The following is a 22,202-nucleotide window of genomic DNA, read 5'->3' as shown; positions in this document are numbered from 1 at the left end:
GCCCAGAACTGGCATGACATAAGCAGCCGCAGCCTTGCTGTAGCCAACAGAGGGAATGCCAACTCCCATTTGTCCATCCTTCCCCGGATGAATGACCGCGATATACTGGTTCAGATCCCCCCTGTAAAGTATTCGAAATCAATAAAACACACTGACAAAAGCTAGAATCATCGCATCACCTGATTGTGTACTTGATCATATTCAATGACTCAATTAGAAAGTTAAGACGATCCTCCATATCTTTCCTCTGTACATAATCAAACTCCTCAGAGTTCATCTCATTCAATGGCCGCATGATCCCCCCAGCAATCCTCCGAGTCTGGCGATGAACAGAAATATTATCTTCAAGAGCCATCAAACGGTATTCAACCGTCTTCAGCTGTGGGATTATATTGTCTTGCAGCGACTCGATGTAAAACGGAACAGAATCCATCAAAGATCGTACTTCCGTCATCATGCCATGAACCCCTTGCTGCAGTTCCTCCAGTGTCATCGTCTTACGCCTGAAACGATGCAACCATTGCTTGATCTTCTCTATACTTGCAACAAGAAAAGGACTGATCATAGCCGCAAGCAACTGCAATCTCTGCCGTGTGTTTGCAGAACTCTCTGCTTTTCCCCTATTCCTTGAAGGATCTTGTATCAGCCTCGTTGGTGCAGGTGGTTTTCCGTTGTATTGCATCGTTGGAGGTTTGGACACATACCAAGGTGACAGCATTGTTCCTCTTAAAAAAACTCAGTAACAGGATACAGTCTTTTTATGTTGATCCTTTATACGACAAAAGGATTCCCCAGTTTCCGAAAGATAGGGGTAGTTTTTTTAGATATAGTTCAGTGTATCAAGAGATTCTGTCATAGTCATTTTTTAAAAACACCCGGCATCTCAAATGACATACAATGTCAAGTTTGAGTACAAGTCTGCATATTACCACCTTCTACTACAACTGGAATACCCAGGACAGCATTCTGCGTTAGAAATCAAGGAGGCTTTTCGTCGCAGGGTCCTCAAACTCCATCCCGACAAGGGGATACAACGTGAACATCAAGGTGTAATAGAGACAGCAGAGGAGTTGAAAGAGGCAAGAGATTTTCTTTTGTCTCCAAGGGGAGGTTATATGGACATGGCAGAAGAAACACGGTTCAAGGACAAGTACAACAGCAAAATGTGGCTACTGCACTCTAATTCAGACATGAGAGTAGACAGGATGCGTCTACAGTACAAGCCGTTGAGGTTGCTTGAGAACCAGGTCATTAAAAGGAAGAGGTGCTGTGTTTGCGACAAATTGGCCCGGATGGTTTGCGTGGAGTGTACAAATATTACTGGAGAGCTGAAAGTATTTTGCAACAAACAAGATGGAAATAGTTGTTTGTTGAAACATATCAACGAAAAACATTAATCTGTACCGAACGGTACATGTATAGATGAAGTTGGGTGTATATTGAATGAAGTTTATTCAATATCTGTACCGAACGGTACATGTATAGATGAAGTTGGGTGTATATTGAATGAAGTTTATTCAACATCTGTACCGAACGGTACATGTATAGATGAAGTTGGGTGTATATTGAATGAAGTTTATTCAACATCTGTACCGAACGGTACATGTATAGATGAAGTTGGGTGTATATTGAATGAAGTTTATTCAACATCTGTACCGAACGGTACATGTATAGATGAAGTTGGGTGTATATTGAATGAAGTTTATTCAATATCTGTACCGAACGGTACATGTATAGATGAAGTTGGGTGTATATTGAATGAAGTTTATTCAATATCTGTACCGAACGGTACATGTATAGATGAAGTTGGGTGTATATTGAATGAAGTTTATTCAATATCTGTACCGAACGGTACATGTATAGATGAAGTTGGGTGTATATTGAATGAAGTTTATTCAACATCTGTACCGAACGGTACATGTATAGATGAAGTTGGGTGTATATTGAATGAGGCTCTTTCATAAAACGAAAGAGACGACTCAGAATTTCAGGAAAAAAAAACCAAAAACAGACTAATATCGATCGTGATTCAACTGGTGTGAGTCAAATCGGGATGAATGAGATGATTCCCTTGCCGTGTATCAGTCCTCAAGCTTCAATCCGTGTGAAACCTGGATCTCCTCCTATGATGTCTGTGATTGATACGATAAGACATATCACGAACAAGAACAATCAGAATTCGGCAAAAATCCTTCAGAACATCCTTCTGAATTATCCTGATATTCAGTCAAAGATACTTGACTTCAAATTTCGGGGACGTGGACAACGTGATATTCCAGTGGCCGATTTTGATACAATCCAGATGATTCTGCAACATCTCCCAGAACGATCAGTGCAGAATGATCGAGAGGAAATAATCAAGATATTGAAGAGTTTCTGCAATGAACATTATCCTCAAGCGCAAGGAGTGGCGGCAATGGAACAGAGTGCTCAAGCGACTAGTTCCAATTTGCAGAGGAACAATGACATCGATCCAAGGTTGCTTGAGTTGGAGATTGAAAACAGAAAGCTCGATATTGAAGAGAGACGACTCAAAATTCAGAATCAAAGCTCTAGGGATGAATTTCAGCTATCAAGAGACAAATTCGAGCTATTCAAAGATGAACTGGAGTTCTTCAAGGAAGCCATGAAAGTAAACGGAGTGCTACCACCATCAATTGCAAACTCACTCCAAGACTACACTTTCAACAAGTTCCTTCACAAGCGACAGAAGTTGATGAGCAACAATGGCATTGCCTCAGATCAAACTCCCACTCCCCACACGGAACTTCAGACCGACATGTTTGAAACAATTGGTTTGCAAGACAAAGTCTTGGAGTCGAAGAAAACCAAGTTCACCCCTGAGATGCTCAAGCGTGCTGGGAAGATTCTAGCTGATCTCTACAGAACCAAATACGGTCATGATCCAGAAAAGGAACAAAGGAGATGTGATGGCAAACTCTTCTCTGTCAACGTGTATCAGAAAAAAGACTCTGATTTGATGCAGATGGCGATTGAACAGACTGAAAAAGAGTTCAAAGCTAAACCTGAGATGTTCCAGACGCATATCACAAGGTTTACTCAATAACACGTATCACAACTCCGCGTAATCATCTCATATTGCAAAATTTCCCGGAAGTGGGACATTCAATGTCCCACTGGCAATTTCCAAGTGAACGTCAACGGTTAACACATCATAAGTAAAAAATCTCCACGATCCAAAGACTCCCGGCAACAACTTCTCCCGCATCCCTGCAGCCCGAAAACAAAAACTTCATGCCTTGTATATCGGGATACATGCAGTTGCTTTCTGTCTACACACTGGGCATGTTGCATCTGGTGCTAGGTATTCTCTAGGTGCTACATTCCCTCTGTCTCGTACCCTTCTGTGCACTGGATAGTACCTATCTTTGCAATCTTGACAAATTGTTAGATGACCACAGGGTACAAAAGCATGGCTTCGGACATTTCCAAAACACACCACGCACTCTAATCTCTCACCCATATCACATTCACCACCATTTTGTTCCTCAACATGCTGCAATCCCTTAACAAGTTCTATCGCATGCTCTGTATCATCTTTCAACTTGATGAATTCTGCAGCATGCTTTCGCTGCAATTTGCGGAGCTCTGCCAAATACTCGACGCGGCGAATCGCTTGTTCTGCCCTGAGCTTAACGAGTTCTTTCTCATGACTCTCTTCAACCTTCTTGAGTTTTTCCTCATACTCTGTATCAAGAAACTGTTTGACCTTATTCAGTTCTTTCCCATACTGTGTATCAAAAAACTGTTTTCCATGCACACTCGCTGTCGATCTTGCAGTGGTGCTTCAGACCGACAAAGGCACCGATGCCCTGCTGGATCGGGCAGCGGCTGAGACCCTCGGAGCCCTCCCCCACGGCACCGTAGGTCACGAGGAGATTGGGAAAGCCCATGATGATCTTGGACTGGACGAGCCATATGCCCTCGGAGGGGTGCATCGGGCAGAGGATGCCGTTGTCGCTGAGCTCGGTGTTGCATGCATGGTTGTACACAGAGATGACATCCGAGCTTGTCTTCTGGATGTCGTGATAGATGGTCTCCGTTGTGGGGGTGGCGATGTAGCACCCGTTGGTTGAGAACTCGTGCGTGTCGAGCTCGATGGGGATATCCAAGCCGAACTCGTCTGCCACCATCTTGATGATCTTGCACCTCGCGCGTTGCGATGCCTTCCTAAGCCAGTGCACCTCCTCGCTCTCGCAGAGCTTTGCCGTCGTCACCTGGTCTCCCATGTCGAGGATCATGTTGTAGAAGTCGTGCGAAGCGTAGTTCAGCCCTCCAGAGCAGGCGATGTAGAGCTTGTGCTCGCGTATATCGTTGATAAATCCACGCGTGAAACCATGGTATATTCCGATGAACTCGGGGGGCTCTGGATTCCAGAACTTGGAGTCGGTGTAGCGGCGGTAGTCGGAGAGGTAGGCATCCCCCTCCTCGTGCATGCCGTATGCGTTCACTGGCATGCACTGGAAGCTCGCCTTCTCGTGCAGCGATGCCTTCTGAATATTCTGCAGGATGTTTTGCATCTTTTGTTTGCATGCATCGAGGTTGTTCAGCAGGTCGATAGCCTTGCTGTTGACTCCGCGTGTATCCTCCCTCTGGCTGCTGAGGCATTCGGTCATGGTGATGCCGAAGAACATCTTCCGCGATATTGGGAGGATGTCGGCATTGATCTGCGATCCGGCGTTGAAGCGGAATCCCTGGAACTCGCCGACCTCGTTGATCCTGTGTGTGGGCATCACCATGATGGATGTGTGACGGCTCGGTTTCAGCAGCGCGCGGCATGTGTCGAGCTCATCGCGGCTCAGCGGGTAGAGCTCGAATGCTCGGTTGATGCGCTCGTGGATGTCAACGTCCAACTCTGCCGCATCCATGCCTCCCGTGTTTATCTCGCCCCGCTCTTTATACCGTGGCATGCCATCCGAGACAGATCAGGGGGGTTATTAAAGTTGTGCAGAACTGCGTTGCCTATGGATGGTGGTTTTGCGCTACCCGCAGAATCAGTTGCGTATGGATGACTACCGTGACGGCTATCAATCGGATTCCTCCTATAATGAAATTCACAGGACAAGGTACATCGAGCCCTCCTGCCTAGAGAAGGTGTGCTGCCTCTACTACAACTGCACGACACCGATGTGCATTGGCGATTGCCTCAATGCATCCTTCTTCTGCTGCGATCACGCGGGGGCTTGTTGCCAGAGCTTTTGAGGGTTTCCTTCTTTATTTCGCTACAGAGAGAGAATAAACCTTCTGGTAGACAATGGGGAATCCCCGCTCGATGTTCCGATGCAGCATCACCTGGATCTCAAAGGGGATCTTCCACTTCCTGTACAGCCTGCGACGCTCTCGGAAGAGCGCGTGGATTTCTGCCTTGGTTCCGCGGTTGGGGAACCCCATCATGTTGATGTTCTGCACAATCTTTGGGAAGATGGGGAGCACAATGATGAAGCGGAAGGTTCCAGGGCCGAACCCTGCGGGACTCACCGTAGATCTGATCATCTGCTCGATCTTGGCAATGACCTTGCTTTGTCTGGCGTCCTCGAACAACCGATCGCGCAATTCGATGAAGCGCGCGAGGTTGCTGTAATAGGAGCTGTAATCGGTCATCGAACAGACCAGCTCCTGCATGTTGACGAGGATGTTCTGTGCCGTGACGATATCGGGTATCACACCCTGTGGCTGAAACCGCAAGGTGTAGCTGTTGTAGCTGAGCTGGTCGTAGAGAGGGTGGACCATGTTTGGCAACCCATAGATGAAGAACAGCGATAGGTTTGGGAATTTCACCATGTTGAGCAGTTTGCGCATGTAATCCACGTTCATCGCATGGTACCTCACGCTACCGTTGCAATTGTGGTAGCAGTCCCTTAGATCCATGCGGTGCATGTCATCGGTGAGATGCAGCATCTCCTCTGCCTGCCGCGCCACTTGCAGTTTGGTTTGCAGCAATTTGTCGATCTTCTTGCTGTAACGCAGCACCGGTGTGCTGGGATCGTACAGGAGGTACAGCGAATTGACGAATGCAAAGAACCGATGCGTGAATCTTGTCAGTTGCTTGACAGCCAGCTTCACGCGCTCGCATCGCTCTTCCTCGCTCTCCCCCGGCTGCAGGCGGAAATCGATGGTGGAGGTGAGCAACTGCTGGTGAAAGTGGTAGAGCACCACCGAGGAGTCGGACATGTTGATCTCGTCATCCTTGAATTTCACGATGTTTGCAAAGCTCTTCTGGAAGGTCTTGTTCCTCTTCCAGAAATTGAAGAGGGGAGTGTGGGTCCTTTGGACCGTGGGGTTCATGGATGGGGATTGGGGTGGGGGGCCTTGAAATTTATAACCCCAGGGAGGGGAGGGGTTGACTAAAAATTATTCGAAGCATGGTTCTGGATCCTCTACTCGCAGAGCATATAACAAAACACACACTGTGACACTTGCATAGTTCTGTGATGGGGATTCTTGTAAGGAGCATAATTTTTGTCAGCGCCGTGCTGATTGCGATGGGCACAACAGACAGCGCGTCCGTGCAAACCACACAACAGATCACGGATTCCAGCGTCGCGCTGCTACTTGCTTGCGGTTACTTTGCCGCCATCAAGCTTCTTGAATTCCTCGTGAACAAGGCAATGAACCGTGAGAGGCAGATCAGCTACAACAACATGGATGACATTGAGCAGAGGGACGAGAGCGTCGGAGACCTGGAGGATTTCGACCCTGCGTCTCAGGAGACCAACAAGATGCAGCAGGCAGAGCGGGTCACTGTCGATCTAGAGCCTGCAGCGGAGGATTGGAGTCACATGCCAAAGTCCATCGATCATCAGGACAGGCCGCGCGTCATGGTCATGACAGAGTACGAGGAGATCTACATCCTGTATCGCTCTGTATATGGGATGGGATGCACGATCTTCATCGTGTTTTACGCGACGGACCTGAGGAATGCCATGTGTGGGATGTTCCTGATCATAGGCATTGTCATCCTCGAGTTCTGCCACGTCTTCGAGCTCTTCCGTCAGCGCAGGCGGGATGTGACCTCGGCCGTGAACGGCTGCTTCACGCTGTTTGCCTATATCTGCCTTGTTGCCTCCATAGTCTCATTCTTCCTGTCGGCATGCTCGAACAACTCCGCCCCGCTGGACATGGAGTTCTGCACCGGGCTGAAGATGCCAAGGGTCGATGTCATGTTCGGGATGCTTGCACCGATGGGGGCGACACTGCCTGTGATGGACTCGACGGAGACTCGCATCGATCGCATGGTGCTTTACAAGTCGGCGCCGTTTGCCTGCTGTGTAGCCTGGGTGATCACCTTGTTGGTGGGCTGGGGTAACCTCTCCAGCACCACCGGCACCACGCCGAAGCAGATCATTGTCTTCCTCCTCAACCCGCTGTTCAAGGGCTGCGCCACCATCACCCTCATCAGCTCTTGCATGCAGGGGCGGCGGGTCGAGTCGGCCAGCATCCTGGCATTCATCCTCTTCTGCAAGCAGGTGCACCTGCATCGGTCCGACGAGCTAATGATGAAGCCGCTGGTGTCGGGACTTGTCTTCAGCACCATGGCGCTTCTCGTCTGCATCCTGCGGCAGACCGGCTGTGTGCTGCGGTTCGTCATGCGGGTTGCCGCGAGGGAGGTCTAAGGGTTTGCAGCTAAGTTCCCATCCCACGAACTCTTGCCGAGAGCGCAACAATTCGAAACGTTGCCTTTTTCCCTGAGGTAGTCTATAAATTTCCAGCCCCGCTTCCTGTCTCCTGCCCGGCACGCAATGTTCTGTACAGCTTACCCCTATATGCCATCGAGTGAGAAGAGAGTCTATCTCACTTACATCCGAGACCGCATCATCTATGCCATCACCTACTTTGACATGTGGCAGGAGCACGAGAGCAGGGTCAACGCCAAGATTGAGCACGCCTTGCAGCGCAAGAAGGGAGTTGCAGATCTTCAGGAGCGCGAGAATGTGACACGGGAGATCTATCCAGATGGTAGGCCCTTCTTCCCACCACCAAACACAAAATACAGCCCTCCGTTGTACGAGCACGAAGGAGACATAGGTATGTCTATAAGGCATGAGGACATCAGGCATGAGGTGGAGGAGCTCGAGACGAAGATCGTCCCTTTCTTGGTCAAGAGGTACGAGACACAGCTAGAGGCTCTAAAGCTCAACTTTAATTATGATCCCTTTGAAATGATTCATTGATTAAAGCTTGTAGAATTACCCTTGTAATGAAATATTTAAAGATAAAGATGATCATTTTTGAGCACAATGGCGATTCGATACAGTGATTGGCCAATCAGGGTCCCTGGGGGACCATTGATAGACATTGAAACCGCAGCAAAGAACGATGGTACGGCGATTGCGATGAATTTCCTTGAAAATGCCACTCGTCAACAGATTGAGGCGGAGATCCCCAGGACCCAACATTTCTTGAACAATTGTAAATTTTTGATACAATCATCGCATGATCACATGCAGCAACCCAATGTTGATATAGATCGAGAGATAACGTATGTGAGATGGTTGGCGTACAGGCAGTATCGGTTTGGAGAGGTTCTGTATTTGTTGCGGAGCCGATTGCGAGAGATGTAACCTATTTAATACACAGGGAGGATGGCATGGCCAAAATGGCCGAGGTTGTGATAGAGCCCCAACCCGAAGAGCGGTTCGATGGTTTCGATGCCATGAGTGAGGACGATCGCAATGAAGTGTTGCGCCTATACCACACCCTCAAGTCAAGGTTTTTCGGTCGCTTGTACGATGTGCGACAGAAAAATAGTTTGCCTTATCTGAGCACGGATTTTTGCATGCATCTTTTCTTGACGTCGGAATACACGGACCCGCATGTGATCTCTGTTTTGACCAGATTCAAGCATGATGAGGAACAACGGGAAGGGGGGAGGATGTCCTCTGTGCTTCGAAGTGTGTCAAGAATCATTCACAGCAACCGCCAGTTTATGATGTTGATCGGATACATTCCGGTGACCTTGATGAGTGTTATTGTCAACATGGATCGACAAGATAATAGTCTTCACAGCATGAGGGATGAGTTACAGAGGTTGTACGATGAATCCGATGCAAGCGGCGTATCTGATCACTTCAGGTCTACTCGAGACAACCTTAGATATGTCCATGATTATAACTCTGAACTGCTCGACGATTACAATCGACAGGCCTCTATCCTAGTACAGAGCAACAAGCCTCTGGTCATCCAGAGCATGAAGATATTCAGCAGGATTGTGTATATCAACATCCAGAGATTCGTCCAAATGGCTCAAACCATGTTCGACAATACCCTGACAGAGAGACAGCTGATAGCACACAAGAATGTACTGATGCAGAGATTGCGACATAACCTGGAACAATATGCTGGGTTTCAGCCCCGTGAACTCTTGGACAGGTTAGAATCTTGCGATGACTTGAATGATGATGTGGTACAGCATGCGTTGCAGACTCTGCGGGATATCCGGGATGACATGGACTTTCGGATCTGTGTGGAAATAGCGGGGGCGATTATCTCAAGCAACATACGTATACATCGCTTTGGAGTCAGGGTGGGTGGTCGGCTTCCGATTAAATTTTAGTGAAGAACTCCTTAATGCTCTTATCCCCCTTCTCAGCGACAAGGGGCTTCTTGACGACTGCCTTGCGTGGCGGTGCGGTGAGCCTGCGGTGGACCTTCTCCCTCTCCTTGCTGAGGGTCTTTGCGAGGCTTGCCGCGTTGTCTTTGAGTCTCTTCTTCCTCTCGCTCTCCTCTAAGTCCTGGATAAAGCTGAACTGTCGGGGCTTGAGCTCTGTCTCAGTGGGCTTGGCAGGCAGCGGTTTCGATACCCTCTCGATCACGGGCCTCTGGAAAGAGTGTGTGGTTTCCTTTGTGCTTTTCACGAAGAGGGCGCGTTCATCCTCCTTGACGGCCTGCCTGAGGAGATCCTCGCGCTGCTTGGTGCTTTTCTGGTTCTTGATCCCAAAGTCGTAGATGTAGCCATCGGGCTCGTCCTCCTCGTCGGAGATCCAGTCGTCCTCCATGGGTTGGTGCCCGCGGATCATCCTGCTGGTGATCTTGCGCAGCTCCACTGTGCTGTCCTCGTCGCAATCGCTCTGGTGCTCGCGGTATACCGACATGTCGTTGTCATCCTCGGCGTCGTCATTGATGAATGCCCTGTCCTCCTCGTTCTCGGAATCGTGACAGTCATCCTCGTCGTCCTCCTCTGGCTCGCTCTCGATGTATTTCGACATGCGTGGGACCCTGGGCGTGGGGGATGGGGGGCGCGCGGGACCGGGCGAGGTTTTGCTTTTATGCACCCTCAGAAGGGGTGGCCGAAAGCCTCGCGCCAGTCTTTGATCAACCCGGGGTCGCCAGGCGGGTGCTTCCCTGGGTGGCTGTAGATGTGGCAGCCCTTCCTCGCACCCTTCCTGACGAGGCTGACCTCGAGCACCTTCTTCCTCCCCGCGGAGAGCCTGCCCTGCGGCTCGGACTGGTTGATGTCGACGGTGTAACCCAGCGAGAGCTCGCTGGCCGTGTTGTCCCGCACCCACTGCTGTGCGATCGCGCCCTCGATCTCATCGTCGGTGATGTCCAGTATGCAGTTCAGCCTGCCCTGTTCATCCTTGAATGCCGAGACCACGGTGCCGACACCGACGCCCTTGTGCTCGATCTTGACGGGGATGCCGATCATCTGCCTGCCGCTGATGATCTCGTCGATCTCCCCGTCCTTGAGGTGCAGCCCGTTGTATCCCTCGGTCTCCCCGGCAGGGTTGGCGATGCCGCTGATGAGCATGGTTTTGCACGGTTGATGTCGGGGTGTTTTTATGCGAGGGATCACGCGTGGGCACAGTATCGGATCAGCGGTTTATTCGTGTATTTAAGATGCAATGCAAGTCAGAACTGCAGGAAGTTCAGGTACGGAGCCATGGCTGACGCATCCACAGGCAGCTGCATGATGTATTCCGCGTCTTGGAATCGCTCTTGCTCGTAGTCGAAGCTGCGAAGACACTCAGGTGACACTCCCTCCTGGCATGACGTTTGCAGGAGATAGTCCGTGACCCTTGTCGTCTTGCCGCCGGTGCGGATGAAAGGTATGTAGGGGTTCATGCATATGCTCAGTGTTTCGCCATCCCTCTGTTTGAAAGCATGGTTGACTAGCATGTTGTGCACCTCCTCGCACTGTGATTGTCTCATCAGCAGGCTTGTGTGCAGGGTTACGTTGCCACACAGTTCCATGGTCCTCACAAAGATAGCGGGAGGGAGGGGTGTCTTGAAGGAGCTTAGAACATTGATCAGCATGTGCATGAGTCTTTGAATGAGGTCCTTGTCTGTGATGTTGGTGGAGAACTTGACGCACAGGCATCGGATATCCTCGCCGTACACCGAGATCGGGGGCGGGCAGGGGAACCAGCAGTTGACCAGCGGCGACTCCTTGCAGGCCTCAGCAAACAGCTCACGGATCATAGGGTGGTACTCCTTCTTGACCATGCGGGAAGTCTTGTCGACCATGCCTTCGTCAAACTGATCCAGCAGCAGGACCGGGAACAGTGGATGCATGCGCATGCCATACGTCTTGCCCTCGATGCTGAAGCCGAACAGAGGACAGATCTGCAGCTTGCTCTGGGGAACCAACGCGAGGAGCAGCATGGAATGGTCGACGTTCTCCATCTGCATGAAGTTCATCACGCGCTCCTTGGATTGCGTGCATTGGTCGATCGCCGTGGTGGCCATGCGTTCTTTTTCCGCGAGGCCCGTGGCCGTGGGATTTATTCAATTCGAGAGGGACGGGCTTGGCGGGAACTCTATAGGGCCGCATCTCATCAGTCAAATGGGTGATATTTAAGCCCACCTCGGTGGGGGCCACGCAAGTGCAATGTTTCGCTTTATGCTCTATGACCTCAATCGCTTCCAGGCGATCCAATACAAGATTGCAAGGTACCTGCAGGTTCATGTGATCCTACCGGAGAACGACAGGATCCTGGAGAGGCTCCGCATCCGTGCCGAGTGCTTGAAGTACAACAGGATGTTGCTCGAGTTTTACACTCTGAACACCGAGTACGATCCAATGGAGTTTCTCGCCGTCTACGAACGCAGTATGATGTACATCGGACTCTGCCATGCCTTGCAGATTCAGTTCGTTTGAACGTGAATTAAACGTCGTCTTCTTCATCATCAACGTTCCTGACTCTCTTCGATCTTGCCCCCCTCTTCCTGGGCCCGTTGGCGCGGGTGGGGAGCAGGTGCCTTGCGTCGTATGTCGACAGTATGCCGTGCCTCTGGACGAGGAGTGCCTGCACCAGCAGCCCTTTTCCCATCCGGATGGTGAAAGGGTCGAGCTGCACGGTGTTCTGCAGAGAGTTGAATCCGTGCAGGTATCGCACGGGCACTGTGGCATTGGGTGAATTGCAGGCGGTGTGGAATTCCCATTCACCCTCCCGATCCTCATGTTGGATCCTGCAAAGGCGATGAAGAACGGATTCATGTGCACGTCGGTGGCAACCTGCAGCCAGACCTGCTTGTGCTTGTAGAAATCGATGTTGCTGCAGGGGTCGATATCTTTTACGTCATACTGCGGTATGGGGTTGCAGACAGCCTCTGCGTATCCGTTCTGTTGCAGAGGTGAGAGGATATTCGACAAGCAGTCATCCAGGCCCTGCATGCGGTAACCGAACTTATTGAAGGTGCCAAAGTCATAGTTGAGGAACACGCGGCCGGTCTTCCGAACGACCGATGAGTTGTGCCCGTTGAACGCGGTGTCTGCAATGCTGTGGATGATCTCCCAGAGAGAGCGGAACAGGTTGCTGCTGTGATTGATCCTGCTGTCGATCTTTGGATCGTACCGGATCATGACCGTCAGGGTGGTGGTCGTGGTGGGCTTGTAGAGCTGCTGGATTTTGAGGAGATCCTTGTCACGGATGGCCTGCTGCCGGATCTGCTTCATGCCGGGGTCGCACTCGACGTAGACCACGGTGGCCTGTGAGTTGTACTCGAAGAACAGCGTCGCGTCAGGCCGGGAGAGGTGGCCCACCTCCGCACCCTGCACCTGTGAGTCGATCTGCAGCGATATGTTCATGTTGGGATACAGAGCGGCAAGCTCCTTCTGCGCCTGGATGAAGAACATGTTATTCACAGCGTGGTCGGTGAAGCCCGGCGGGGTAAGGCCACCCATGTTGATGCAGCAGATGCAGACCCCGCATCCGTTCCCCTCTGTTTCAACCTGCATCGCGGAGAGGTCGACGATGGAGGGCCTGCCACAGACCACACAGATGAATCTCCCAGGTGTGGATTGCTGCGTGATCCATCCCTTGATGCACTTGCGGAACAGCGCCCCGTCGATTGCCGTGCGCTGCATGACAGCGAGGAACTCGTCCCATTCTGCCGCAGCCACTTTGAAGTAATTCTTGGTCGAGTTGACATCTAGGAAGGCTGGCATAGCCCAGGGCCTGAGCCTGTGCAAGTGGTTGCGGAGGTTGAGCTGCATCGTGTCGGGGCAGCGGAGGGCGAAGGTGCTCTCATCCTCCTGCATAGGCCTGTGTGATCACACAACGTTGCATGTTTAAATCGCGGTTTTATTACAAGCATTCACTGGTTATCTCGCTTTCGCTTTGCACCGATGGGTGCATCATCCTCGTCTTCATCTCGCACTTCTACGAGGTCGCTGTGCTCGATGCAGTATCGAGCCATATTCCGGATGAGCTGGATCTGCCGCCTGCTCTCTTCGGTGTCAAGGCAGCACTTCAGGCACTCCCAGAATTCCTCGTCGTGCTCGAGGTCGGAGGGAGTGTAGGGTTTCGTGGCGTGGCTCATGGTCTGGGGGGAATCGGGCCCTTCCCCTGGTTTATATGCCCTTCTCCCCTCCCGGCCCGCCTCGGAGTTCTCCATCCAATCCTCGCGTTGGGGATTCGATGCACAGCGCTGCGACAGCACATAAATGGCGCTTGCTTTCACTGGTAGGATGAACGCAGCATGGGAGGTGAGGATGAGGATGTATGCGAGGAATCACGTCATGTTCGCAGTGGGCCTGATGATTGTGAGCACCCTTTTCTTCATCGCGCACTTCAACAGCTTCCTGCAGCAGGCCAAGCCGCAGGGGAAGCCCCCAGGTTGGAGGATGAGGGAGGAGGTGGACGCTGAGGAGGCGCCGCGATCCAATCCGCCCAGCACAAGGCCCACGGCACTGACCATTGTGGTTCTCACCAGCGATCGCCCGAAGAGCCTGGAGAGGCTGCTTGTCTCTCTCACCTCGGCAACGTACAGCCCCGGGGAGAGGATAGACCTGATCGTGAGACAGGACATGCCAAGCAGCGGTGTGCTGTGCGCGGAGACATCACGCCTTCTGCACAGGCTGCGCTGGCTGCATGGGACACTCGAGCACGTGCAGGAGACCGAACCGAGGGGGAGATTGCAGATGTGGCAACGCTCGTACACCCCGCTTTCCTCCACCGACTACTTCCTGATACTCGAGGATGACATCGAGGTCAGCCGCTTCTACCTCCGTTGGATCCTGGTCGCGTTGCCTCACTTCAGATCCGACGCGACGATCTTCGGGATCTCGCTTGTGAGGCCCACGGAGCGCGGGATCGATTATCTGGGGCTGGGTGATGTTTCCTCCAGCGTTCCCGTCACCGCCAACGCGGTCAAGTACAAGATGCCAACGCTGCAGGCACTCGCTCCCATACCCAAGCACTGGAAGGCCTTCCGCAGATGGATGGCCCGCACCACGGAGGAGGACGCACAGTTCGATCCCACCGCGGTTGATGAATTCGAGATCCAAGACCTGACGGTTTTCCAGCGGTTCCAGGCGCTCAAGAAGAACGGGTTGCAGCATCTGCAATGGGATGCGTACCTGGCAAGGTACATGATAGATTCCGGGCTCTTCATGCTACACCCATGGCCTTCCGGTGGTGGGGCGCTCGCCCGGTGTTGGAACGAGATCGGCTTGGTGACGCCCAGGCGACCGCCGCTCGTCGACCTGCTCGACGCCTGGCAGCCACACCTGCTGCGCTGGAGGCAGCGAACAGTGATCCGACTCGACCTCACGGGGAGGGTCATGTAACCGCCCCGTAACGGCAGGGGAGGGGGGTTTAAAAGGAGAGGGGGTCCCGGGGCCCTCCCAAAACCCATGCTCCCATTCTCCTACATCGAACCCCTCGTCAAGGACAGGGGTGCTCAGCTCACGGATGCCGAGCTCGAGCTCTACAAGGAGTGCTACTCCGGCCTGCTGCCCTTTGAGTTCGATCAGGATAGCATGCCGCTGGAAACCCCGCAGCTCGTGCACGACGATGCTCGCAGCACGATCCGTGTCGTTCGCCTGCGCAAGAACGAGAGGAACGGCTTCGACACCGAGCGCTGGCTCCCGATCAGCAAGGAGGAGCGTGCTGCGGGGAAGATCAAGACGTCGCACAACTACACCGCCTGTGCCATCTTCCGGTATCTCATTCGTGACGACACGGACGACGAGATGGAGAAGGAGCGCCAGGAGATGCCGGAGACGCGCGTGTTTGTCATCCGGTCGTACAAGAAGGATTACGACCTGCAGTACGAGAGGGTGCGCAAGATCGAGCTCAAGGCGTTTGAGACTGCGATCAGCCCTGCGATCCCAACGCTGCACAGCTGGGCTATCAGCCCGCTCTGCGTGCATCTGTGCTCGGAGTTTGAGGATGGCTTCAACTTCAAGCAGCTCCTCGACAATGGCAAGTGGCACGAGGACCAGTTTGACTTCCTCTGGATGCACGCCTACGCATTCTGGGATGCGGTGCACTCCATCTTGGAGCGAGCCGAGAGCGGCTTCCCCAAGTACTCCACGTATTACCTGCCGAAGATGTTTGTCGTGCAGGTCTGGGGAAGGTACAACGGCCTCGTCCCGCTGGAGTTCAAGCTCCACGACCTCCTCCCCTCCTGTGAACACAACGATCTGGATTACATCGATCCGGCGGCTGCTGAGGATCAAATTGCAGGCATCGAGTCTGACAACTCCAACGAGATCCCATGGAGCATCGGATGTGTCATCATGGAGATCATCACCGGCAAGAAGCCGTTCTTTTCCTGGCCCAAGGAGAACCGCCTCGAGGCATTGGCAGAGGAGCACAGGCTCGCGCGAGAACAAGAGAGGGACTACAAGATCCCAGCGTTTGCTCTCATCCCATGCAACGAGGAGTACACACCCATCCTCGACTACCTCCCACGCCTCCTGGACCCAGACGCTGGAGAGCGCCATTTCGAGTCTGTGCAGCTCTCCATGGCGTACGACAAGCTCGAACCCACTGTGGCTAAATGCAAGGCTCACTTCCCCTCGCTCTGCAAGCATGACATCATGCCTATCTCGTAGTTGTCTTTTCTCACAATAAACTGTTTGAATCACACATGGACACGTTGTGTAAAGTTAGATTAACGGTTTATGATTCTTGCAAATCTCAGTAAACCAGAGTAATTGCCTCGCCCTTGTTCCAAAGAAACTGGCAGAAGATCGCAAAGCGATCTACTTCTTCTTGGAAGCCTTGGAAGCCTGGCCTGACTTGGCGGAGTCCCTCTTGCCGGGAAGACGGTTGATGATGCTGTTCGTCTCTTCCAAGTCGTTGTTCAGGCTCTCAGCCTTCTTGATGGCAGCGTTGGTCGATTCCTCAAGGATTTCGATCTCCCTCTTGAGTGTCTCCAGTTGTTCCTTCTTGTTCTCAAGAGTCTCAGCCTTCTTTTCGGCGGTCTTGGCGGAGTTGTTGGCATGCTTTTGAATCCAATCACGAAGCTTGACGATGTTGAAATCAAATCGGCTCCAAACGATGCGGAAGCTAAGCTTCAGCTCAGGGTGGGGGTTGGCAACACGTTGCTTCTTGTTGTCCTGCTTCTGATCTGCAGCTTCAGGGGCCCTCTTCTTGTTCGTCTTGGAGGTAGACGATGATGCTTCGACCGAGGTGGTAGGAACGTCTGTCGCCGGGACAACTTGCGCGAAAGCGCGAAGTGGTTGTGGTGCGACAAACATGTTGTTGCCTGGGATGTTGCTCAGTCCAGACATGGTCTGGGCCAACTGTTGGTTTGCTGCCATGGCAACCATCTGCTGGAACCACTCTGATTGCTGCAAGATGAATTGCAGCTGCTCCTGGTTGGGGGTAGCCTGGGGGGCTTCCGAAGCCGCCCTCAAACCCCTTGCGACTTGCACATAGTTTGTCTTGGGGGGTTGGACCGGGGCTGGGGGAACTGACGGCCTGAGATGCTCAGGCAGGTTGGGGTCCACAGGCTCCGGCACCGGTTCACCGGTTGGAGAGGGCGAGTTGTTGTGAAACTCGTTGCTGAGGGCGTCATCCGGGAACTGGGCATGGAGACTCGCAGCGTCAGCCGAGTTGTTGTGACTCAAAGCCATGTCAGCAAGGGCAGTGAGGGATTTTCCTCCGACGGTTTTGCGTTCGTCGTTCAGCGAGAAAATCTGGAAATTCTCTGGTTGCATGGATTCCATGTTTGCGAGATCCTCTGAGGATAGTCGAGAAGACATTCTTCGAGTTGCAGGCAGCTGAGTGGTATTTCTTAAATATGATTGACGACATGAAATGAATCCGATTCAGGACGACCCGGAGGGGGTGTGCCTGCAGTTTACATCGAACATGATGCACTCGATGTAACCCTTGGGGTGGAAATTCAGTATGGCAGCCCCCTGCAGCCTCTGATTGACGGAGTAGCATGCGTTGATGTACTTCTTGACCTGGTTCTCGAATCTCCTCCAGCTTGCGCACACCTTGAGTTCTACGAGGAACGCCCCCGACCGGAGCTCGACGAACAGATCGCATTCACCAATCTTGGTGAGGTTCCCACCCGGCATCTTCTGCATGCAGTGATAGTGTGAGATATGAGGGATTTGATGCCTTGTCATCTCGATCTTGATGCAATTGTGGTAGACAGCCTCCTGGTGGCTGACCCCGAGGGTGCTGGCAATCTCCTGGCACATGCGGAGGAACTGCATCCACTCCTGGCCACCATCGATGTTCCGATCAGGGGAGGAATGCAGTATCAGCGGCCAGTGTGTTGCGGAGGTATTACCCTTCACGATAGGGAGTTCTTGCGGCCTTGGGGCATCGAGCATCTCGATGTCTGTGTTCGTGGGATGAAGCCTGGGGTGTGCAAGGATGTGGGTCTCCACCTGTTCCTGGATCACCCTGGACATGTTGAGAAGGAGCCTGGCGAGGTTGTCCTCGACAAAAGACTTGACCGTGAAATCCTCCTCGATCTTGGTCCTCTCTGCCACCCACCGGAACCCGCATATGTGCTTGTTTCCCTTCTGCTTCCCCTCGTTCTCGAGCTCACGGAGGAGGTTCATCATGCACTTCCCCGACTGTATCTCGCGCTGGAACACGTGCTTCGCGTTGTGTCTGAGGATCATGCGCTTCCCCTCTAGGTTGAACTCTCTCGGGTTGACCTGCATGAGGATCTCGAAGCCGAATGTGTGCCATTCGTAGTTTAACTGGCCCATTTGCACAGCCTTTTGCAAGTGACGCAGTATGGTTTCTTGTGCAAGTGAGCATGTGGCATGTCAGACGATCAATGGTGCTTCAAGATACGTTTTTTTTTATTTGTTCGGTGTGAGGGATACGTAAAAATCGCTGAAACCTACATCCTCGTCGTCACAGTCATAGAGCGTCGACGTAATTTCCATCTCCGGCTCTTCCAAGGGTGGATTCTCCAAGGCCCACGCCTTGATCTCCTCCTCGGTGGGCATGACCTCGTAGCACCAGAGGTCAACCTCGAATTCTACCTCTGCTAAGCGTGGCATGCAGGCGTGGGATGGAGAGAGGGGGCAAAAGGCGCTTCCTTTTAAACCCTCCGAGTGTATCTCCCTGCAATCTCCCGGGTACATAGGCTAGGTCCTATCCCAGGACCCTATGGAGATGCGGCCCCATCCTGTCCAGCACCCTCTCCAGCCCGGCAGTAAGGACCGGTGTAAGCCAAAACCCTGCAACTCTCGACCAGGCGTAAATGACGGGCAGGCACAGGAATGCAAACAGCGAGGCGTGCCCGGAGAGGCCGAGGGCCGTGACGATGGCGGCGGCGGGGATGCAGAGGAGTGTCTGGTAAACGGCCTGTGTCTGCAGGCATTGAAGGTTGTCGCACAGCCAGTTGGTAAGGATCGTCATCCCGGAGTTGGATTTGCAGGTCGCGATGATGAGCAGCGAGGCCAGCACCGCCCTTGACATGACGCTGTCGAACCTGCTCATGCAGGGAGCGCCGTGTGCGATCCTCGTGCAGATCTGATCGCTAGGGCTGCCGGGATCACCGATCTGTGCGATCCATATGCATGCGTGTGCGATTACCAACGGCATCGCCCCGCGCGTCAGCAGCACCGATGCTCGGCGGATGTACCTGGAGTCCTTCTCGAAGTTGGCATCGAAGAGGTACGTGAAGATTGCGCAGCCGAGGGTGTATTCCGAGAACCTCGGGAGGATGAACCGGAAGGAGAAGTAGAGGTTGTTATCCCGCATGTGCAGCGAGGTGATGATCGAGGAGACGCTCGTCTGCACCACGGATATGAGGATGTTGACGATCTCGTGGTGACCCGGGGTGATGTGTATCGCGGTGTCGAGCGCCTTGCGGGCCAGGGGGTAGAGCGTCCTGCAGGTGAGCCAGGTCATCAGCAGGCTTGTGGGCTGGTTGAAGAGCATCCAGGGGCTCTGCTGGTTGTACTCTAGGAATGGTGACAGGTAAGCCATTCCTAGTAGATTGATCACCCAAGACATGGCATTCGACCACTGCCCGTAGATGGTCATGCCCAGGAAGAACCAGATGATCCCTGCCACAGCCATGTGTACATATAGAACGTGATTCACGCCGTAGGCATTGGTGATGATGTAACTCTTGTCCAGTGCGACGCCATGATGGATGTAGCTGTCGATGCAACCCGTTGTCACGAAGAGGATCGTCACGGCATCGATCATCATGCTCTCCAGCGGTTGCAACAGGTAGCGGGTGTTGGATCCCTCGCCGTTGAAAACAAGACAGGTGTGAAAGACGAGGATGACGATGAAGCAGATAGATTGCACAGCGCGTAGCGAGTAAAACGGGATCGTGTTGTCGAACCTCTCCGGCTGTATGTGCTGGAGGGTCTCTGTGATAGCCTTGTCGAGCTCCTCGTCCGCCTCGAGGCAGGCATCCTCGATGGTGACCACCTCAGTCATGAATTCGATCGTCTGGGGGTTGGAGCATGGCTTTATCTCCCTGTGTGGCGTCCAGGGTGAAACACATCAGTTTATTGCCCGTCTAAACTTGATATCTAGGCTATCTAGGTCCTTCCATGCACGGCAGAGATCGTGTGCCCTCATCCAGATGCACTGCGATATGTAGAATGGATCTGTTGGCTTCAGCGTCGAGTGGAATATCCTGACATCGTCACGGATGGAATCGTACAGCGTCGCATTGTCCTGTGGGATGTTGGTCATCACGTTGAACCTTCCGTCGATGTCGTACTGGGTAAGGCCAAAGTAGGAGTTCAGCACGCCCTGATCGGCGAACAGTGTGTCGTACTTGCCCCTTCTCACGAATCGCATAAGGTCGGTGAAGAGGGCCGTGGAAGGCAGGACAAGGAGCAGACCGGTGTTGAAAGTCCTGGCGAAGGTCCCGCCTTGGTCCCTCACCCATCCCATGTGCATCTTCCTGTATTTCATCTCGGGCAGGACATCGGTGAAGAGAACGTGGATATTCCCGAGTGCGATCATGTCGGAGTCGAGAAACAGCACGGCTTCGTACTGCGTCATGTTGAAGATGTGGAGTTTGGTGAGGAGAGGGATGTACCGAGCGGTGTTGACAGTGTTCCAGTTGATGTGCTCGGGAGAGAGGATCGTCTGAATCGTCCGGACCTCCCAACCAGCATCGGAGAGTTCGGTGATCTTGCTCCCCGTGATCTTCGATTCAGCGGTGATGAGGGCAATCCTGTCGATGCTACAGGGGAGTTGCGAATAGAGCAGGAGGGATTTCCCCAGAGTGCTTGCCAGCCTCACATAATCGCTCGTTGTGAGCAGTGTCACCACCGCGTACCTTGCTGCGCCATGCTCCCTGGCGTAGAAATTGCACTGCTTTGGCACGTGCCTGCGTCGTTGGTAGATGCTCTCGGACAGCGAGATAGTGTCATACGTGCACACCGCACCGAGAATGAAGACGATCACAAGGGCGTGGTGCAATGGACTCATGATCATGGTTGGAGTGACGTGGTAATTAGGTTTTAACCTCTGGATTCATTCGTACACAATAAAAAGGGGAATCAGGGGGAGGGGGGAAGCTTTGTGGTCTGCATTCTCTCGATCTCAGCCCACGCCCTGCACAGGTCGTAGGTCCCGTGCCAGTAGCACCGAACCATGAAGAAGAGGTAGGTGGGCTTGAAGAAGGTCGAGTGGAACACCCTGACGTCATTGCGGATGGTGTCGAAGAAGGACACATTCTGCACTGCCATGGCCGTCATCGCGTTGTAGATCTGGTCTAGTTCAAAGGTCTCGTCACGCCAGAGGGAGTTGAGAACCCCGCCCTCATTACAGCCCTGTTGCGAGGCAAGCGCCTTGACCGATCTCTCAAAGATGAATCCGTCGGGGATGACGAGGAGCACGCCGGGGTTGTAATGCAGAGTCAGCCTCTGCTCCCTCACCCAGCCGACGTGCGCGGAGAGCCTCCGCATCATCGGGGCATGGTAGGTGAAGAGCACCATGATGTTTCCGAGCACAACAGTGTTGGAATCGAGGAAGAGCACCGCGTCGTATTCCGTCATGTTCAGGAGCTGCAGTTTGGTGAGCATGGGGAGGCAGCTGGACTGCCGCGTGCGATTGGTTTGCATCGCCTCGATGTCCTTTGCAAAGGGCCTGATGCTCCACTTTGCATTCTGCAGCTTGTGAACGGTGGATGGCTCTGGCTCTATGAGGAGGGCGATCCTGTCCACCCTGCACTCTACCCGCGAATAAAGAGTGATGGACTTGCCGAGAACCACCGCCTGATCCACTTGCTTCGGGCTTGACAGCAGCGTGAGAACGGCGTAGCGGCCGCTCCCCTGCTTCCTCCCCACGCCGTGGCATTGCTTGGGGATGTGATAGCGGCTGGCGTAGAGGATCTCGGTCTGGAAGCTCGTGAGGTAGGCCGCGATGGCCATGACCGAAGCGACAAGGGCGAGATGCACGTGCTTGAACGGCATGGGGCGCCGTGGGCGTTCCCTCTTTTGCCCCCGCACCGCAGAAGACAGACCCTTTATTTTCAATCAGACGGCCACCCTC

General features: G+C 52.9%; 14 protein-coding genes across 14 annotated transcripts; 4 read left to right on the top strand and 10 right to left on the bottom strand.

Moving 5' to 3' along the window:
- Positions 1–2,128: 2,128 nt before the first annotated feature.
- GUITHDRAFT_145568 (hypothetical protein) lies at positions 2,129–3,067 on the top strand (the record flags this gene model as incomplete). The annotated part of the gene is made up of 1 exon (XM_005823644.1): positions 2,129–3,067. The coding sequence occupies one exon, from the start codon at positions 2,129–2,131 to the stop codon at positions 3,065–3,067; it is 939 nt and encodes a 312-aa protein (XP_005823701.1).
- Positions 3,068–3,758: 691 nt separating this feature from the next.
- On the bottom strand, positions 3,759–4,931 carry GUITHDRAFT_117151 (hypothetical protein; the record flags this gene model as incomplete). Its single annotated transcript, XM_005823643.1, has 1 exon — positions 3,759–4,931. One exon carries the CDS (start codon positions 4,929–4,931, stop codon positions 3,759–3,761), a length of 1,173 nt encoding a protein of 390 aa, XP_005823700.1.
- Positions 4,932–5,235: 304 nt separating this feature from the next.
- Positions 5,236–6,306, bottom strand: GUITHDRAFT_117150 (hypothetical protein; the record flags this gene model as incomplete). The annotated part of the gene is made up of 1 exon (XM_005823642.1): positions 5,236–6,306. One exon carries the CDS (start codon positions 6,304–6,306, stop codon positions 5,236–5,238), a length of 1,071 nt encoding a protein of 356 aa, XP_005823699.1.
- Positions 6,307–6,452: 146 nt separating this feature from the next.
- Positions 6,453–8,192, top strand: GUITHDRAFT_145566 (hypothetical protein; the record flags this gene model as incomplete). Its single annotated transcript, XM_005823641.1, has 2 exons — positions 6,453–7,628; positions 7,731–8,192. The coding sequence occupies 2 exons, from the start codon at positions 6,453–6,455 to the stop codon at positions 8,190–8,192; spliced, it is 1,638 nt and encodes a 545-aa protein (XP_005823698.1).
- A 1,371-nt stretch (positions 8,193–9,563) lies between these two features.
- Positions 9,564–10,226, bottom strand: GUITHDRAFT_117147 (hypothetical protein; the record flags this gene model as incomplete). The annotated part of the gene is made up of 1 exon (XM_005823640.1): positions 9,564–10,226. One exon carries the CDS (start codon positions 10,224–10,226, stop codon positions 9,564–9,566), a length of 663 nt encoding a protein of 220 aa, XP_005823697.1.
- Positions 10,227–10,294: 68 nt separating this feature from the next.
- GUITHDRAFT_117146 (hypothetical protein) lies at positions 10,295–10,768 on the bottom strand (the record flags this gene model as incomplete). Its single annotated transcript, XM_005823639.1, has 1 exon — positions 10,295–10,768. The coding sequence occupies one exon, from the start codon at positions 10,766–10,768 to the stop codon at positions 10,295–10,297; it is 474 nt and encodes a 157-aa protein (XP_005823696.1).
- A 101-nt stretch (positions 10,769–10,869) lies between these two features.
- GUITHDRAFT_145564 (hypothetical protein) lies at positions 10,870–11,706 on the bottom strand (the record flags this gene model as incomplete). The annotated part of the gene is made up of 1 exon (XM_005823638.1): positions 10,870–11,706. The coding sequence occupies one exon, from the start codon at positions 11,704–11,706 to the stop codon at positions 10,870–10,872; it is 837 nt and encodes a 278-aa protein (XP_005823695.1).
- Positions 11,707–11,865: 159 nt separating this feature from the next.
- GUITHDRAFT_145563 (hypothetical protein) lies at positions 11,866–13,782 on the bottom strand (the record flags this gene model as incomplete). The annotated part of the gene is made up of 3 exons (XM_005823637.1): positions 11,866–11,914; positions 11,937–13,505; positions 13,562–13,782. The coding sequence occupies 3 exons, from the start codon at positions 13,780–13,782 to the stop codon at positions 11,866–11,868; spliced, it is 1,839 nt and encodes a 612-aa protein (XP_005823694.1).
- Positions 13,783–13,930: 148 nt separating this feature from the next.
- Positions 13,931–15,031, top strand: GUITHDRAFT_117142 (hypothetical protein; the record flags this gene model as incomplete). Its single annotated transcript, XM_005823636.1, has 1 exon — positions 13,931–15,031. The coding sequence occupies one exon, from the start codon at positions 13,931–13,933 to the stop codon at positions 15,029–15,031; it is 1,101 nt and encodes a 366-aa protein (XP_005823693.1).
- A 66-nt stretch (positions 15,032–15,097) lies between these two features.
- GUITHDRAFT_117141 (hypothetical protein) lies at positions 15,098–16,303 on the top strand (the record flags this gene model as incomplete). Its single annotated transcript, XM_005823635.1, has 1 exon — positions 15,098–16,303. One exon carries the CDS (start codon positions 15,098–15,100, stop codon positions 16,301–16,303), a length of 1,206 nt encoding a protein of 401 aa, XP_005823692.1.
- Positions 16,304–16,453: 150 nt separating this feature from the next.
- On the bottom strand, positions 16,454–17,458 carry GUITHDRAFT_117140 (hypothetical protein; the record flags this gene model as incomplete). The annotated part of the gene is made up of 1 exon (XM_005823634.1): positions 16,454–17,458. The coding sequence occupies one exon, from the start codon at positions 17,456–17,458 to the stop codon at positions 16,454–16,456; it is 1,005 nt and encodes a 334-aa protein (XP_005823691.1).
- Positions 17,459–17,524: 66 nt separating this feature from the next.
- Positions 17,525–18,730, bottom strand: GUITHDRAFT_117139 (hypothetical protein; the record flags this gene model as incomplete). Its single annotated transcript, XM_005823633.1, has 2 exons — positions 17,525–18,465; positions 18,568–18,730. 2 exons carry the CDS (start codon positions 18,728–18,730, stop codon positions 17,525–17,527), a joined length of 1,104 nt encoding a protein of 367 aa, XP_005823690.1.
- A 1,465-nt stretch (positions 18,731–20,195) lies between these two features.
- GUITHDRAFT_78726 (hypothetical protein) lies at positions 20,196–21,137 on the bottom strand (the record flags this gene model as incomplete). Its single annotated transcript, XM_005823632.1, has 1 exon — positions 20,196–21,137. The coding sequence occupies one exon, from the start codon at positions 21,135–21,137 to the stop codon at positions 20,196–20,198; it is 942 nt and encodes a 313-aa protein (XP_005823689.1).
- A 71-nt stretch (positions 21,138–21,208) lies between these two features.
- On the bottom strand, positions 21,209–22,123 carry GUITHDRAFT_117137 (hypothetical protein; the record flags this gene model as incomplete). Its single annotated transcript, XM_005823631.1, has 1 exon — positions 21,209–22,123. One exon carries the CDS (start codon positions 22,121–22,123, stop codon positions 21,209–21,211), a length of 915 nt encoding a protein of 304 aa, XP_005823688.1.
- Positions 22,124–22,202: the final 79 nt, after the last annotated feature.

Source organism: Guillardia theta (genome assembly GCF_000315625.1).
Source record: "Guillardia theta CCMP2712 unplaced genomic scaffold GUITHscaffold_105, whole genome shotgun sequence".
In the NCBI taxonomy this organism is placed as follows: domain Eukaryota; class Cryptophyceae; order Pyrenomonadales; family Geminigeraceae; genus Guillardia; species Guillardia theta.
The sequence above is the reverse complement of the archived record's forward strand: the minus strand, read 5'-3'. Positions and strand labels throughout refer to the sequence as shown.